The 17,946-nt window shown below is 28.4% G+C and overlaps 1 protein-coding gene across 2 annotated transcripts; it reads left to right on the plus strand.

Annotated features, from left to right (window-relative positions):
• Positions 1-1,777: 1,777 nt before the first annotated feature.
• Positions 1,778-14,739, plus strand: LOC136971664 (dual specificity protein kinase CLK2-like; the record flags this gene model as incomplete). Of its 2 annotated transcripts, none has more annotated exon segments than XM_067266131.1 (9): positions 1,778-1,891; positions 4,929-5,019; positions 6,257-6,320; positions 6,402-6,496; positions 6,576-6,708; positions 9,942-10,024; positions 10,098-10,177; positions 12,077-12,164; positions 14,247-14,739. In XM_067266131.1, coding segments are annotated over 9 exon segments (985 nt in total), but the record flags the coding sequence as incomplete, so codon positions are not given.
• Positions 14,740-17,946: the final 3,207 nt, after the last annotated feature.

Below are 17,946 nucleotides of genomic sequence, written 5' to 3' on the forward strand. Positions count from 1 at the left end.
ATATAATCTCAACCACTGACAGATTCTGAAAGTGATAGTGATAAAAGAAATAAAAAAAAACTGTTCATGCTGATGATGTGCCCTTTCCATTAATTCTAATTACAAATGGAAATGGTGCTGCCGTTATGTCTACATCCATGTTTAGTGACTATGTTGGAGTGTTAAGAAAATTGTATGATGATGATAAATTAGAATATGTATTACTTATTTGAGCACACTAATAGATAACATTATATTCCAAATAAATCTGCATGAAACCCAAAATAATAAAACATTCAAGAATATTAAGACTATAGAGGAAGTTTTGTTAGGAATAAACATTCTTATGAATGTAAAGAACCACATAATTATTGCAACTGTTAGTTGTCAATTTGTCATAACAAATTGAGAGATATTTAATAAATCACTACTTACCTTAATTTCTAGCATTCAATTTAATAAAAGAATACATATATTTGGCTACGTGTGCTATTATTTATTGTATGTTGTTCCAGCTTTTTAAAGAAATATTTATATAGAAGAGATATTTATATTTCCTCACTGATGTCAGTGAAAAGTTTTAGCAGAATTCATTCTAATATACATACAAATGGTAATTTTATAAATATCAAGTAAAGAGAACACTAATTATAATAAATTACATAAAATTAGGCCTGTAATTAATTATTTGTTAAAGACATTCGAAGAAAATTATGCACCTATCAAAGAACAGAGCATTGATGAAAGTATGATAAAGTTTAAATTAAGGATAGAATTTGGATTCAAGCATTATATGCCACAAAAGCCAGTGAAGATATTTTTATAAAATTTGGATATTGGCAGATAATATTGGTTATATTTGTGGTTTTCAAATTTATACATATATATTGACAATTTCTTTACAAGTGTATCTGTATTAAGTAATTTGTAAAATGTAGGGTTACCATCATGTGGAAAAGTAATATTCAACCACAAAAGATTACTAGCACTGAAAATGTGTACTGTACTACAGAGAGATAAATGTGATTGGTTGATTCAGATGAGCTTGTAGGGGTGAAATGAAAACAGATGTACTGTAATGATGATGTCCTCAATTGATGATCCAATAAACATGCAACAACTAATAAAGGGAAAAAATGGCAGTACTGTTCAAATTCAGTGTTTCCAAGTTGTCAACATATCCTATATTTGAAATATACAAGACAAGGCTGACAAGTTAAAATCTTTTTATGCCATTGACAAAAATCAAAAGACTGACTTTTGGCATTTTGTTTATATAATTGTAGTAAATACTTTCATTCTCTATTGTCAAAGTTTTTAGGCAAAATGATCATGCTTTTAGAAGCTTTTGAAGCAGAGTAGCTGTAGAATTAGTTGAAAGAAATTCTCTCAAGGTTAGCCCAGTGGTACAGAAATGTGATTCAGAAAGTCCAAAATTGAAAAGATTCTTATAAACCTTTTCAGCAACAAACTACAAATAAATTTATGGTGTAATGAAGCTATATTTAATTTAGTTTGTTACTTTGTAAATGAAATACAATAATTATAATGAATAAATATCATTATAAACTTTAAATTCAAATAAAAATAACTTATTAAATTAAAAAAAGTTAATATATGAACAATATTTTGATTGAAATATGTTTAAATCTTCTAATCAGTATATAATTTTCTTATTGCTACAATGACATATTTTTAAATAATAGTAATTTTTTTAGGAATTTTATATTGGTTCTTATAAATTATTAAACTGAAATAAATAGTTTAAATTTATAGTAATTATTTATTTAATTTTCAGGGAGCTTACAGTGGCTCTGAAAATAATCAAAAATGTAGAAAAATACAGAGAAGCAGCAAAGTTGGAGATAAATGTTCTGAAAAAACTTGCTGATGCTGATCCAGATAGCAAACAGTAAGGCTATTGGAGTTTAACTTTTTAATTTTATTCTAAGAATTATGAAAAATTTATCAAATTTTATGATAATCATAAGCTAAGATGTTTTTATTTTAAGGCTCTGTAAAGTTTTAAATTATAATAAGTTAATTTATGATAAATTCAAATTTGTTGCTGCTGCTGCTAATTTATTTTTACATTAAGAAATATAAGTTTCTAAACTTTTATTAACAAATTGTTATATTAAAAGAATCTCCATTATACAGTATTAATTATATATATATACAGTATAATACAAAATCATGATACTGAATTACTTAATTTGATTTTTACTAAACTATAGATCTAAGGTTGAAAGTGTGCTCATAAGCATATGCTAGGTGTTCTGCAGATTAACTCAGTTATTTTTGCAAAATGTAGCACTATCTTGTTTAACCATAGAAAAGAACATTTTCATGCACAACATATCTTTTATGTTAGGTTACCAGATAGACATACATTGGCACACATCTACTCTTAATCTAAGGTAATACTAAGATTCTAAGATGCACTTTTTCTCAACATAAACATCTCTAAAAATTAATGGCATCTTAGAATTGCAAAAGAAATTTTTTTTTGAGTTTTTCCATTCTTTCCAAATGCGAAGTGTGAATCAGTACATTGTATCACACATGGGAGTCTTATTGGGAACAAAGGAGAAGCTTGATTGCTGGAAATCTATGTTGACACCATAGAATTGTTTATATACAGTATATATAAATTTTTATATTAAATACAATTATCTAATCTATGTATTAAAAATTTTACAACTAGATGAGATTTGTTGGAAACATTTTCAACTCCTTTAGTCAGCTTCAGACAAACAGTTTGTGGACTTCTAAAATATGTTATGGAACATAATATTTGAATAAACTGTCTGTAGAATATTGCTAGTTTTTAAGCTTTTAAACATACAATTTGTGACATTAGGTTATATTTTTAATACTCAAGCTGAAGAATGGTTACACGTTTATAAAAAAAGTTTGGAACAAATTAGAACATTTATTGTTTTTAAGTATTTAAAATTTTTAGAAAATCATTAAGAATTTGAAAATGAAAAAGAAAAGAGGTTTAAATTATACTATGATTTATTATTGATAATAAAATACATAGTATTATTTGAACATAAGTACTACTGACATCAGTTTTATCTTGTTAATTAACTGAGTGATGTCAATCTATCCAGTATTATTTTCTAACCTTTGTTTAGGTCAGCTGTATCATTTGAGTTATTGCTTGGAAATACAATGAATATAGAGTTGTTCTAACATCCTGATTGTGACCCTTTCCTACATTCCTTTATTAATGCTGGTTTTTATCACTTAACATTTACTTTTTTGTCATAGATCCACTGGGCTATGATAAGGAAGTAGATGTTTTATTTAAACAAATAACCAATAGCAAAATAAAAGAAAGTACAGTAGCCTCTCGTCCCTCATTATATCACGGATTCGGATATATCTTGCTTTTTTGGTGAGAATAAAATACTGTATTTTATTGCATTGTCCTTGAAACTACTACTGCAGGTGGAGCAATAAATTCATCAAGATCTAAATAAGCAAAACAGATGGACAGATCAATTATCATTTATCTTTCTTTTTGATATTAGAAGTTGTTTGTTTATTGGTTCTAAATACTTGTTTAAAAGTTTCTGTGAAATTTCGAATTCACTGCGTAATGTGTAAGGAAAGATTTCTTTATTTCTGAACAGAAAGTTCTAAAATTTTTATACAGTAGTAACTTTATTTTTTTAGAGAATTTTTACTCTGTAATTATATAAGTTTTGATGTTCTATTATATGTTCAATTACTGTGTTTATAATATTTATTGAGAAATATAAATTACACAAATTTTTAATAGGTGATTTATTGTGAAATATAGTACTGTATAATAAAATTGCAACTGATATTTTGTTTTTATATCGACAGTATTTGTCTTTAAATGTCACTGTTAAAGAGACAATAAAGCTAAATGGGTGTTCATGCTATCAATGGGTACGTTTAATACGATATAACCAGCGAATAAAATTTAATATTGCAAAACTAAACTTATTTTATATCAGAAACACTAGTTGATGAAAGAATAGAGGATAGCCATTCCATACCATGTTTAATCTGTTTAGTATAAGCCCAGAATTTTTAGTACTCAGTTATATTACACTTTTTGTTTGTCTCCTGACAAGTGTGATATAACAAAGGGCTACTATATTGTAATTTAAAATAATGTGGAGGAATAAATCTTCAAAAACACAGAGATGATGCTAAAAAAAATCACTGTGCTTTGATCTGTAGCAGAGGTCTCCTATCTATTACCGAAGACAAATTTATCTGGCCTTTGTAGCTCATTTTCACCAACAAGCTTTATATCAACATTCAAAACTTGTTCAAAAAAGCATAAATTGTGAAAAGTCAACTAGAATTAATAGACATTGCTTTAAATGCTTTTTTTTTTTTTTTTATAAAAACCTGTTTAAAGAGTGTGTTAAATTTTCACAAATCCCCACCAGAAGAGAATTTTAAGCCTTAAGAAGTTTGCACAGAGGATATATATATTTATATTTATTTATTTCTATGAATTTTTGTGAAAAATTTTTTTTGAAAATGAAATATATAAAATCAAAATATTAGACATCACTGTTCAATGAATATATAAAAAAGATTTAACATTGCCCAAATTTTGTTGCAAATTTCACATTCATTTGTTACATAGAAATAAAAAAATCTTTGGTTATATCTTTTGTACCTGGCTCTTAACTTGTGTTTTTACAATTTTTGTGGCCCTTCTCAAAAGAGATTGGAGACCCTTGTTCTTTAGGCATCATTAGTCAAACACTAACATATATAGCACTCACAATATATAGTTTTTTAAAGCTCTCAGAATTTTCTGATAGTGTACTTTATGCCTTTTCAATAATACCATTTTGTTTTACTGTGAGAAGTATAGTGGTAAATGTCACTTAAGATAATTTTGAAATTTATAAAAATGAATTAAAATAATTATATTTCTCTCTTTCCAGTTTGTGTGTAAAGATGCTAGATTGGTTTGACTATCATGGTCATATGTGTATAGCATTTGAAATGCTAGGACTGAGTGTGTTTGACTTTTTGGTAAGTAGATATTAAAATAAGCTTTATTATTTAGCTAATGGATAAGGTTATTTCCAAAGAAATTCATAACTTGCAGAATAGAAAGGAATTGATCAAACAGGCTAGCATTGCACATGCATGACAGTACTTAGTGAAGTAGCTCTGTCCAGAGTGAAATTTTTTTAAATATTTGAATATTCACAAAAATTGGTGGAAATAAGTTTTCTGTTAAGAATGTGGTATTCAGTGAGATATTCAAAAAGTAAAATGTAAAAATTATAAACTGATTTCAAATTTTGAAAATATATTCAAAAATCTTTATTCCTTTCACAAGTGAATTTTGTTAAGAAAGAAGAGATGAATAGCCTTTATGAAAATATATACAGATTTTATTCAGTGTGAATGAGATTCGAAATTCTAATGATATGACATTGAACTAATTGGCAAGTCATTTTCTGATCAAACCAAATATTTAATGGATTCTGGCTAATATGATTTTTAAAAAAAGCATGTTTCAAAATAACAAAAAATGAGCCTAGAATGAATTGGTTTTTATACATGAATGAAATATAATAGTTTGCCATTTAAGTTATCTCATTGTTAATAAGGAAGAACTATGAGAACTCAAATACAGTATAATTATGATTTTCGTATGGTTTGTGTCTATTTGCATAAGCATAGATTTGTGCAAATAAGACCAATTATTTATATAAATATATTAAAATTAGGGATCTATAATATGAATGATAAGTAATGATCAATGTACAATTTTTAATTTATTTTATTTGAATTAGTTAACATTAAGAGACAGTTATAATTAATATAATTAAAAGAAAACTAAACAAAATTTATAATGGACTGTCATTTAAAAAATGTTACTCTCAATTAGCAGGAATTAGTTTTTGAAACCAATGTGTTTATAAATAATTTAAAATTAGTTTTAACTGAAATATCATTAGATAATATTTTCCTTATTATGAAACTACATATTTAATGTAATACTTCAATAATCATTATATGTTAAACTAATAAGGAATTTTAGGTTATTGTCCAGACAAGTTATTAAATATATTAATAACAGCTTTTATTTTAAATCAGTGAAATCAAAAAAATTATGATAAAATATAATAATAAAAATATTAACTTGTTTTCATCTAATCATGACAATAATTTATTATAATTTATTAAATATATTTTTATTTTTTAATGTATAATAGCCTGCATAAGACTACAAACTTTTCTGTATTTATTTTTACAGAAAGATAATAATTATCAACCGTATCCTATAGATCAAGTCAGGCATATTGGTTATTCTGTGAAATGTAAGTTTAATTTTAAATGCACTAGGCTAATTTTATTGCAGTAGTAAAATCTAATGTATTTTTTTTTTTTTTTTTTTACAGTTGTACATGATAATCATTTGTCTCATACCGATCTTAAACCAGAAAATATACTTTTTGTAAATTCAGATTATGATATTAGTTATAATCCCAAAAAAGTAAGTATTTTTATGGATATTCATTATTAGGACTTGAATTTTTTTAATGTACCTTTATTATTACTTTTTTTAATTCTAGCAAAAGAGAGATATGCGCAGGGTTAGAAATACAGATATAAGGTTGATAGATTTTGGCTCAGCAACATTTGATCATGAACATCACAGTACAATAGTTTCAACTCGCCATTATCGTGCCCCTGAAGTTATATTAGGTAATTAATTATATTTACTTAAATCTCAAAATTATAAATATTTTGAACAAAGTCTTATGAGGAGTGATTTGATATTTTATAAAATTAGTTTGGGTAAAGGTAGAATAATATAATCAGTTTTAGAAAGTAAAAATTTTATTTTAATTATATTTATACTGTCACCCTTATCTGCAAGCACTCAGTATAGAAGAATTTGATGCTGCTGTTTTTTTTATTTCTTTGTTATTTTAGACAAAATATTCATTATAACAAGTGCTAACTGATATTTAAGAACAACAAAATATTCTAGTTACAAGTTTGATGAGATTGAAATTTCTGTGCTCCAATTATATGGCTCATAGTTTTCAATCCTTTTTTTTCATTCCAGTTATATTTTTGTTCTTAGAATAAAAATATAATTGAGAAATATTTTTCAAAGATAAGTGATGGCAACAATTGCCACCATTCATCTCTGAAAAAGACTTGTAACAATTATTTCATTTTCTCAAGCAAACACCTCTCTATGATTAAAATTTCATTTATTAAATACAATTTTATATTGTTTTCTGCTTGCTTTCTTACTATCAAATTAAGAAAGGTTTTATATTTTTTATTAGTTTCTTTTATATCAGATGAAAAGCTAATTAATACTTTTATTTAATTTTATTTAGAATTATTGGTTGATAAGTAAATATATTTTATATCATTTTAATGTTAATTGGAAATATAGATAGGTTGACTGAGTTATTCTAGAACAAAATTAAGAAATACTGCGAGATTTTTTAACTATGGTTGCAATTCCAAATATATCACTTCTGTTATTGTGATAAATAGAAATCCCTCTTGAAAAGGATGAAATAGAAATTAATAATAAAATACTGAAACATGTAAAAAGAAAAAATTACTTCATCACATTCAATTTATAGTAGCCCCTCATTATAATGCTTATTTGGATGTTTTTTTTTTTTTCAAATATAGACACACTTGAGTGAATAATTGATAAGTACAGACATTGGTTATACTGTGTTATCTGATATATTACTCATTTGGTTTGTCTGACTACATATGCAAGATAACAATGGGCTACTGTATTATATTTTTATCTTATATAACATACTCGTAATAAACTACCTTTTATTTCAATATGTAAATGTTTATCACATTTTAAGAAAAATTTGAATGCAGATAGCTTAATGAGACTGCAAAGAATGTGTAGAATGGTAAAGAAGTATGGAATTAATTTAAAAATTCTAAATAATATTTGAGAAAGAGATTTGTGTATTTAAAGGAAATTTAAATATATTACATTTATCTTCTTTACTAGTTTAATTTTTTTGTATAATACTGATCTAATCTTTAAAGTATTAATGTTAAGCCTGATTTAGACAAAGCTTAAGTTGCCAAAAATTGTTATATGCGATTAAAACACTTCTCTATTTTGTTTAAATGACTGTGCTGCTACATGTTTTTCCATGTAGCAGCACACACCTGTTTATGAACAACCATGTTTCAGAGCATCAAAAAAATTGAATTTTTATGACTGAAAACATGGGCAGACAAATCAGCTTAAAGCATTATTTGATATGTACAATAATTTCATGTGCATTTTAAAATATGGCAATTGTATGATCAACAAACTGCTTGATATAAACTTATTAATCAAAAACTTTATATCAAAAATATGAAATTGGAGACACAGAAACTATTGTAAAAAGAGTTGAGAGGAGTGTTTATTCATACTTGTTGAGCAATTAGCTAAATTACTTTAAAGGCAATGAAAATTTGTTGAAAAGGTGTCCACTTAAACATTTATCCAGGGTTAAAGAGATCTTTTCAGCATTTCACAAATGTGTGCATATGGTACATGCTTGTTCTAGTGCTAAAATAACCACAGGGAATCAATTTAAGATGATTTAGCATAACATACAAATAATCTCTGACTGTAAAGGATAAAGACAGTATTGCAGAAATTGGTATAAAAAGTGAGCTTTGTTCTGCTAGAGAACGTGTTCAAAACAACTGCCTTTGATGGTAGTTGCACATGTATATGATTGAGTGTGACATTATGTAAATGTTAATGATTGCATGTAGCATTCCTAATGTCACGATTTTTCATATGCATCTCTTCAGTTTGTTGATGTTATGCAATGCTGCAGGGTATGCTTCATACCTGCACTTTTAGATAACCCCACAGGAAAAATCCAGAAGCGTCAAGTCTAGAGAACATGATCATGGAACAGGACTGTTCTGTCCTATCCAGTGGTTGCCAAACTTCTCTGTGAGCCACTGACACTTCTGACCATGAATGAGATGGTGTGCCATTGTGCTGGTACCAAACCTGCTGTAGTTGTGCCAATGGCAAGTCTTCAAGCCATTGGTTCATTGTAGTATTTAGGATGTTCAGATATCAGTCACTGCTATTCAGAATGCTGTCAATGAATATGAGACCAGAAAGTTGCTCACCCCATATTCCACATCAGATGTTTAGGGTAAAATGCACTTTATATCACAGAGCATGCACTCCCCAGTGATGGTGCACATTGTAATGATCATAAAATTTCATTCTGAGAAAACAGTGCCTGGTCAATCCATAAAATGTGTTGAAATGGTTGGAGTTCATCATGCTGTAAATTTATCCTCACATTGTACCACTCAGTGCTGTGCAGTGTCCTCTGCACGTTATGCTGGTTGGAAATAGCTGTGGAATTGGTGCATATGATAGTGATATAATATCTGGTATATTTGTCTGCTGTAGTCCATATTGAAAGAGCTCTTTTGCTTCTGATTGATGTTTAAACTGTGGACACTGTGTATTTATAGTAGAGAAAATAGTTAAAATTAAAGTATTTTAGAGATTAATTTTTTTTGGAAATTTGTTTATTTTTAAGAGACTCTTCACTATATATATATATATAATCTCACAATGGCATGTACTGTACTTACAGGCTTTGTTGTTACTTTTGAATTGCCCAAGAAGAATTTCAAATCTCAAATATGCTTAAATTAATGTAAATGTTCAAGCATTCAACAACGCATGCACATGTGAAACACAGTATTGGCTGCTTACACTTTGTTTAAATCAAAAGTTTATTCTTTATCCTAATATTTGAATAAATAAAAAAAATATATCAGAAAAAAATTTAAACATTTATAATTCGTGCACTCTCTTAAAAGCAAATAATTATGATTTGGAAAAACTGTTACCAAAGCCATAAAGATGTATTTTGACTGTATTATTCTTTTCATATTTTCAGAACTTGGTTGGAATCAACCCTGTGATGTATGGAGTATAGGATGCATTTTATTTGAACTTTATTTGGGAATTACACTTTTTCAGGTTGGAATGTTTGTTTTTGTTATTAAATTCTTATTTTATAGCACTTTATTTATCTTCTTTTATTTTATTTTAGACACATGATAACAGAGAACATCTGGCAATGATGGAGCGTATATTAGGACCTCTTCCATATCGTATGTGTAGGAAAAGCAAGTAAGTATTTCTAAAATTACAGATGATAATTTATATTTATAGTCTGTTTAAGTTAAAAATAAATTGACTGAAAACAAACTGAACAAACTAAAAAGTATTCATTTGCTAATACTGTGCAATGACTGGTGGAAAATATTGTATATAGAACACATATTTATAAAACAAAGCATTTAATTGTTAAAACAATTATGAACATAGGTGAGGAATTCTGGGAAAGGGTGCTTTTTATTTTTTTCAAATGTTATGCTTAGTTGATACTGATTACAAGGGCTATGCCAGACTAAAGTCAAGGCATAGCTTTCCAAATAAGTGTTACATTATGATTGTGTTATTGGCATGTGTGTCAACATCTAGAAACTTCTAACAATGTGATGTGCTCAATATTGTAGTTATTATTATTATTCCAATCATTTTGAATTACTTTCAGTTATTTAATTTTATACAACTTTATTGATAAGACTATGTCTTGTTTATAAAATCGCACTGCCTGTTTGCTTGTACTGTACATGTCAGGAGTATGAAGATGTATGAAGGAGTACATGTCAGGAGTTGCAATTTGGTACAGAGTATTAAGTGCCCAAATCATGTGTGCATAAAAAAAACCAGACTTTTAGGTATTCAGGGGACCGAGAACCAAGTCAAAATAAAATACAAAATGCGACACTCTCTACAAACAGGCTACTGCCTGTTTGTAGCAGAGATTTGCACATGCATTGCTTATTGGGAACTTGGAAATGCAAACATTGCTAAATTGAATTTTGACAAACGAATCTTTGAAAAAACCCATTTACCTGTTCTGTGTTATTCCCAACATATCTCTGGTCACAATGTGCTGACCTTGACTGGTTGACCCGAGATATCTCGTTTCAGCATCAGAACATTTTTGAAAGTAGATGGCACTAGTTGTTATAAATTTATATTAAAACTAACTACTGAAATATAATTTTTCTTTTACATTTATTAATAAATATATATATTGTTTGTGCAAAATAAAAAAAATAGTTCCAGATGATACAATAGCCAGGATTATTTTTTTTTTTCAAAAAGGGGAAATTTTCATTTGGCATGGTCAAAAATTTAACCCAGGGTGACACGCAACAGAGAGAAATTTCGAAATTGTGGATAGGTTAATTTCACTGAAAATGCATTGTGGACGACCATTGATGGAACATTTATTACAGTACCACTTTTCATGGTTTACATCAAAAAGTGTAAAAAAACAACCATGATCGGAAACAAGGTTATTCTTGGGAGTTGTGAAGGTGATTCACAGTTTGGTTTAATGAGTTCTAGTAAAATTTTTGCTTGCTTTACCATGTGAAAATTGACATTGGGACAATGGTGTTTAGCCAGGACAATGGAAAAGTTTGCTTTGTTGGTGTTTGTTTTAAGGCAAGTTGGCAGTATTGATATAAGTTGGCAGTCTTTCTACTTGAGGCAAAATTATATAGTTAATTAAATTAGTAGTCTAAACACAGCACAAAAAATTTGACAGTTAGGTCAGGTATTAATATTAGTAATTTCACTACCTTATTACTTACATAGTATAGAATATTTATTACAATATATATATAAAATTATTTCAGCACACCAATGTTTATTAAAAATGTGAAACCAGTTAAGTGTTAAACTGTGATAAGGTTTTAAAATTTTGAAATGATTGAACCTACACAAAAATTGCTTACTGTCAATGTATATTTAAAAGTACTTTCTATAATTAATGTATATGATTCCCAAACATTTGCAGTAAGCAATTTTTGTATGGATTGTATTTATTTGAAACTTTTAATACCTTAACTTAGTTTAACATTTTTATAGTGGTTTCATATTTTCATTACGGTATATAAATAATGAGTTTTAAAATCACTTACTAACAAATGATTTTTTTTTTTAATGCAGAACAAAATATTTTTATCATGGTCGATTAGATTGGGATGAGAAAAGTTCATCTGGAAGATATGTTAAAGAGAATTGCAAGCCATTACGTGTAAGTGCTAATTTATGTATCAATAATTATGTTTTTAAAATGTGATATTGCAGAGATTCATGACAAATGCCAAGTAAAATAGTATTTATAATGTCTTATCATTTAATGTTGGATAAGTATGTAATGTATGTGTTTCTGCTGATTTTAAATTTTAAAATAATAATACCAAGCATTTGCTGATTCATTACTTCAGGTTTAAGTGTAGAACATTTTTCTTGAAAAATGTCTTACATTTAAACCTCAGGTATGTTTGTTTATAAGAATCTCATTTTTCATAGATGGTATAAGGCAGCACCAATTTTGTTTTTCCATCAGTTTTTTATGATGATTTGTTTTATGTTATTAAAACAGATTCGAATAACCTGTTATGCTAATTTTGTTACTAATGTGGTAAATTTTATAGGTAATATTAATACAATTAATTTTAATTTAATTTAATACTGAATACTTTTATTGAATTTTTTTAACATAAAAGAATAAACGTCTTTCATTTTATTGAAGCTACTTTACCAAAAATTAAATCATTGATCATTAATTAGACATAAAGGCTCATTCATACTTTGTGAGAATGAAAAAGAGAAGAAAACAGCAGTAAATAGGTTTAGTGCATAACACTTCATGTATTATTACTAGTGAGATACTTCTTTTCTCTTTTGGTCAGTGTGAAAAACTGTCAGAAGCTATTTTTTCTCTGCTGGGTAGTCCACAATCCTTTTTGTCTTTAAATTCAGAACTGATAAAATTGAAATGATTAGAATTGGAGCTGCATAATGTTCGATAAATCATAATTTGTCATTGATATTTAAAACTTACTTAAAATATCAAAAACGTCCTTTTAGATCATCTTTGATTTCTTTTATTAGGTTATAATACTCTCCGCTTTTCTTCTTGAATTAAAAAACAAGATTTTGTGTGGTTTATAAGAATTTTGTGAGTCTAAAATGAAGTGTACTTAACTGCAAGTACCAAAAGCATATGCACGTTCCTCTTTTGAAATGTGAATGCCTATAAGAATAGAATAATAGAAAAGAAATACATTCTCTTCTCTTTTACATTCTGATGAAATATGAACTTGTTTTAATAAATTATATGAAATAATAGAACAGCAAAATTATCATATTGTATTTTTTGAATATGCCTTTCATCAAATTTGTCATAAGTGTTAATATTCTGTCACAGTTTCTTTTGAAATAAATGATTTTTTTTAGCAGGAAAGTTTTCATAAAAGTGTATTTTTCAAAATCAAATATTTATGCTGTTTTTACAGTAAAATTATAGTTTTTAATTTATTCCAAATACAAGACATAAAATAGCTTTATTAATGAACTTTACAAAATTTAAATAAATTTAGAGTAGAAGAAACTTTTTCTTGAAGCAATTATTAGTTGATATATAATGCATATGATGATAAATGCTGTTTAGCAGGTCATCCAACATTCATGGATATTGTTAATGTAATATAAGATAGATTATAAATGTTTTTTTTTCAGTATTTCAAACAATTAATGTAAAAATACAGTTTTATTCAAAAACTTTCATAACTTTTTTAAATATGTAATGAAAATGTCGAATTTGATCTTATCTCAGATTTATAAAAATACGAATGAATTCCTGAATACTTAAACTAAAATTTATAATTTCGTTAAATTGCTGATCCCATGAGGATTTTTTTTCCTTTCTCAATATAACATTTCAGTTATGAAAAGTAAATGAGGAAAAACTTTGTTTTATGTAGGAAGTAATTTGCCATAATTACATTTTGATATGTCTCCAGTAGGGGTGGTATGTACTATACTTTTAATCACAGAAATACAGTAATTACATTTCGCAGATTTTACTTTAGTTGTAAAAATGCAAACGTAAGGGAATTTGTCATGAAAATGTAATGTTCTATAAAATAATTAACTCATTTCTATTATTAATAACTTAATAAATTTTCTATTTCAAGCTATATTTTATAGAATTATATTGAATAAAACAATAAGTGATTTAAAAATGTTTAATCCTTTTATTTGATGTTTTCAAGTTATTTTTAAAAATAGTTATTCAACTAATTCAGTTCTAATGTACTGTATGATATAGCAACTAATGAAGAGGATTGCATTGCAGAGGTATATGATGTCAGACGATGAAGATCATCAGCAGTTATTTGATCTTATATCTCAGATGCTGCAATACGAACCATCTCAGCGAATTTCTCTGGACGATGCCATGAGTCATTCATTTTTTAGTAAACTTCCCAATTCGTTAAAATTGCACGAACTAGATAAAAGAAAAGAAATCGAAAATAGGGAGCGATCTCATAGTCTGAGCAGATGAAACGTCTATATTTATGTTTTTGATAAAAACTGTACAACATCTTGTCATCGCCGAGAGTATGTGACTGTAAAAATACATCGACATAAATCTGGCCATCATCAGATTCGTAGGAAGTTAATTCATATCATCATACAAACAACACGTACGTAGTCTAGATAATAATCGATCACTGTGTATAAAAAGTTTTTACATTGTTTCATTTGTGTTCTATTCTGTTGTATAATAATGCAATAAAGCCAATGTGTGTAAATTTAAATTTGTTGGTAATTTATAAATTTATAAAACATTTTAGTAAGAATTATTTTAGTAAGCAATATCTTATCGTTAAAAACAATGTTACGCCAATAAAGTATTTATCGTTTTTTAAGTACAAGTTAAATTGCAGGCAACATCTATTCTTTGAAGATATATATTCTACAAATAATACCTATTTTTTCGTATTGAACACAGTTTGCTTCTTACGTTATTGATGAAACCAGATTTTGTCAAAAATTTAATCTGTAGTATTCAAAATTTTATTTGAAACGAAATTATTTCCTATTTAGAGTTCATGTATTGATTGGTCGAAATCATAACGTTATTTATAATGTAAGTCATCTTATTGAAATGCTGACAGTTTTGAACTTATCATTGCTATTGTCGGGATGGTTTGCTGTTCAGTTGATAAGGGATTGATTGAATATATCATTTCTCACGCTGCGAGTGCACCAAATTTATATTTAGTCGTCAGCAGAGACCCCTTTGCACACAACGTTATTAGTATAAGAATATGTATTGGTTCGTTGTAATAATTGGAAGACAAGATGTAGGCTAAATCAGAAAATGATCTTAATGATCACATTAACCTTATCCAGTTTTTTTTAAAGAAGTGTGTATTATGCTTTGAAATATCTTTAATTAATATTTATCGTTTGATTTTGGAAATATTTTTCTGTAAATATGTGTAACTCTTTTTCATGTAATCTTTTGTTATTAATTATACGTAGAGTTAATATAACTTGTACAAACATTTAAAGTTTGTTAGTAAAACTAATAAAATTTCGAATTTATAATCTGTTGGGTAATCCTGTCAATTGACTCCAGCATGATATCGAAAGTTGCACCTAATTAAATGAGACTTAAAGTACTAACAAGAGGGGGTTTCTCGTATTAGTCTTACATTTTAATAAAATATGTCATCCGATACAGGAAAAATATACGATGCATATTTTTCTCTTTATCTCGAGTCAGCTGTCACGAGAAATAGGGATTTAATTAATTCATGTCTGTATATCGCACTGGTGGCTCAGTGGTAGCATTCATCTGGATTGGGAATGTCTAGGGATTATTCTGCTCGAGGACTTTGTATTTTTCTTTACATTTAAACGTTAAAAAGTAATGTTTAAGACTAATTGTTTACAATAAGCACATGAAATGAAGGCATTTCTATCATAATCGAATGAACAATTTGTTTCGGGAAATATGAATTTTACAACGACAACAGAATAACTTGTATGTTCTCTTCTATCATACATCCTGAATTTTGCCATGCATATACAGTATTAACATATGTTTAAAAATATGAGCATATAATTAGTTATACGTAAATGATAAGAGAGTTAAAATAAATTTTGTTTAATTTAAAAAGGTTGCATCATTGAGTTCCATTCTGATCATTATATTGTTATAATCTTGAATTGCAAAAAATCATTCAGATCAGTGCCACCTGCGCTATATCTAATGCATCACATTAGAATATTTTAGTTCCTCATTTCTCTCGAACGACGACTTGCAGACAAAAGAAAAAATACGGGTCGTCGTATTTTTCCCTTTATGGAACGATATATACTGTATATTAGCTACGTTGAGGCCGAAGTTTTCAACGCGAAAACGTGTACGTCGGACGTTCGGCGCCGCTTTCCTGTAAGCTTAGAAGTTTGATAATGGCGTTTGGAAAGTCAGTGGAATCATGCTCGATATTCCAAAGGCCATTGCCAAATTTCTAGGCTTACAGGAAAGCGGCACCGAACGTCCGACGTACACGTTTTCGCGTTGAAAACTTCGGCCTCAACCTCGCTATTATTAAAATGAAGCCTGACCTAAGAAAACTCTCCCTTGTAAGTGTAATTCAGTAAATATGATTACAAATTGCAGCCGGCATTGCGACCATGTCACTATAAATAATTGCTCGTAGTTATAGTTTTTGTGAGAACTTTGCTTTCAATTTGTGAAAATATTTACTACGAAAAACCACACTTTGACCTTTGTCATGTTACGAACCACAATATTGAAGTTAAAATCCTTCTAAGAGGTAATATGTAGTTAATAATTGTGGGAAATGGAAGAAGCGTTGCATTTGCCCATCAAAAATAGACAAAGAAAACATGCCAGTAAGTGCAAGAGACTGACGGCCGGATGGCCGAGCGGTAAAGGTGGCAGCCTACCGCTCTGGGGGACCCGGGATCGAATCCGAACGGGTCGAATAATCCCCAGGAATTTTTCGGGGGGTGGTCCGTTCGGATATGTCGGGCCCCGTCCCTCACCACCCGGTCGCCCCATTGTGGGCCTGGCCGAACCCATAATGGGCCTACTAAAAGAGGCCCTCTTAGTGCCCACAGGGCGGAAAGAGTTAAAAAAAAAAAAAAAAAAATGTCAGTGGCGGAATGGAAGCGCTTCTGAGACAGCTTTCACGGCTTCTCGCCGTGAAAGCTGTCTCGGATGGTGTAAAGCAGCCAGATGGCATTGGCGCATACGCTTTACAGAGCACCAACCTCAGCCGGTTTAGCTGGTGGAAACTACACACGTGTAACGCTTCCAACGATTCTATCCCTTAGCCACTGGGTAGGGAGCTATCTGACTAAGTGAATTGTTTGATTTAAAAAGTATTCAATGTTATTTTTATGTACGTTTTTTTTTGCAAAGTTATATTTAATTACAATATAATTAAAAGAAAATTATAATTATATTGACAGATTTTCAGACATAAAATCTTTAGAATTTTTATCACTTTTAAGATGTTTTTCATAATATTAAAATTATTAACAATTTTTCCAAGCGTGTTTTAATTCTTTAAATTAAGTAAATTTTATGGGAAATTTTTTGATTTATCTAAATTACGTAGTGAATCGCAATATTTATATTCGTGTCTGGACTATATTGACAAGTAACTCTTAAACATTAAACATATTATAATTAATGCCGATCCGAACAAAGACGTACTAAAAGAATTATATGATTTAATATCATTAATTTTTACGGCACCATCTACTAGTGGGTCTGTTGAGCGCAGTTTTTTGACCACGGAGCGAATTCATACATGGCCAGGAACACTCGGTCGGAGGAAAAATTGTCGTCGCTAGCGTTGCTTTCGATAAAAAAAGTGCTTTTAAATACGTTGATGGAGTCGACGACCAGCGACTTTTATGATAAAGTAATTAACGACTTTACGGAAAAAATGGCCGAACAGAGTTAGTTTATAAAAAAT

The sequence above is a fragment of the Centruroides vittatus genome, unplaced genomic scaffold (genome assembly GCF_030686945.1).
Source record: "Centruroides vittatus isolate TY-2023 unplaced genomic scaffold, ASM3068694v2 contig_2673, whole genome shotgun sequence".
Taxonomy (NCBI): Eukaryota; Metazoa; Arthropoda; class Arachnida; order Scorpiones; family Buthidae; genus Centruroides; species Centruroides vittatus.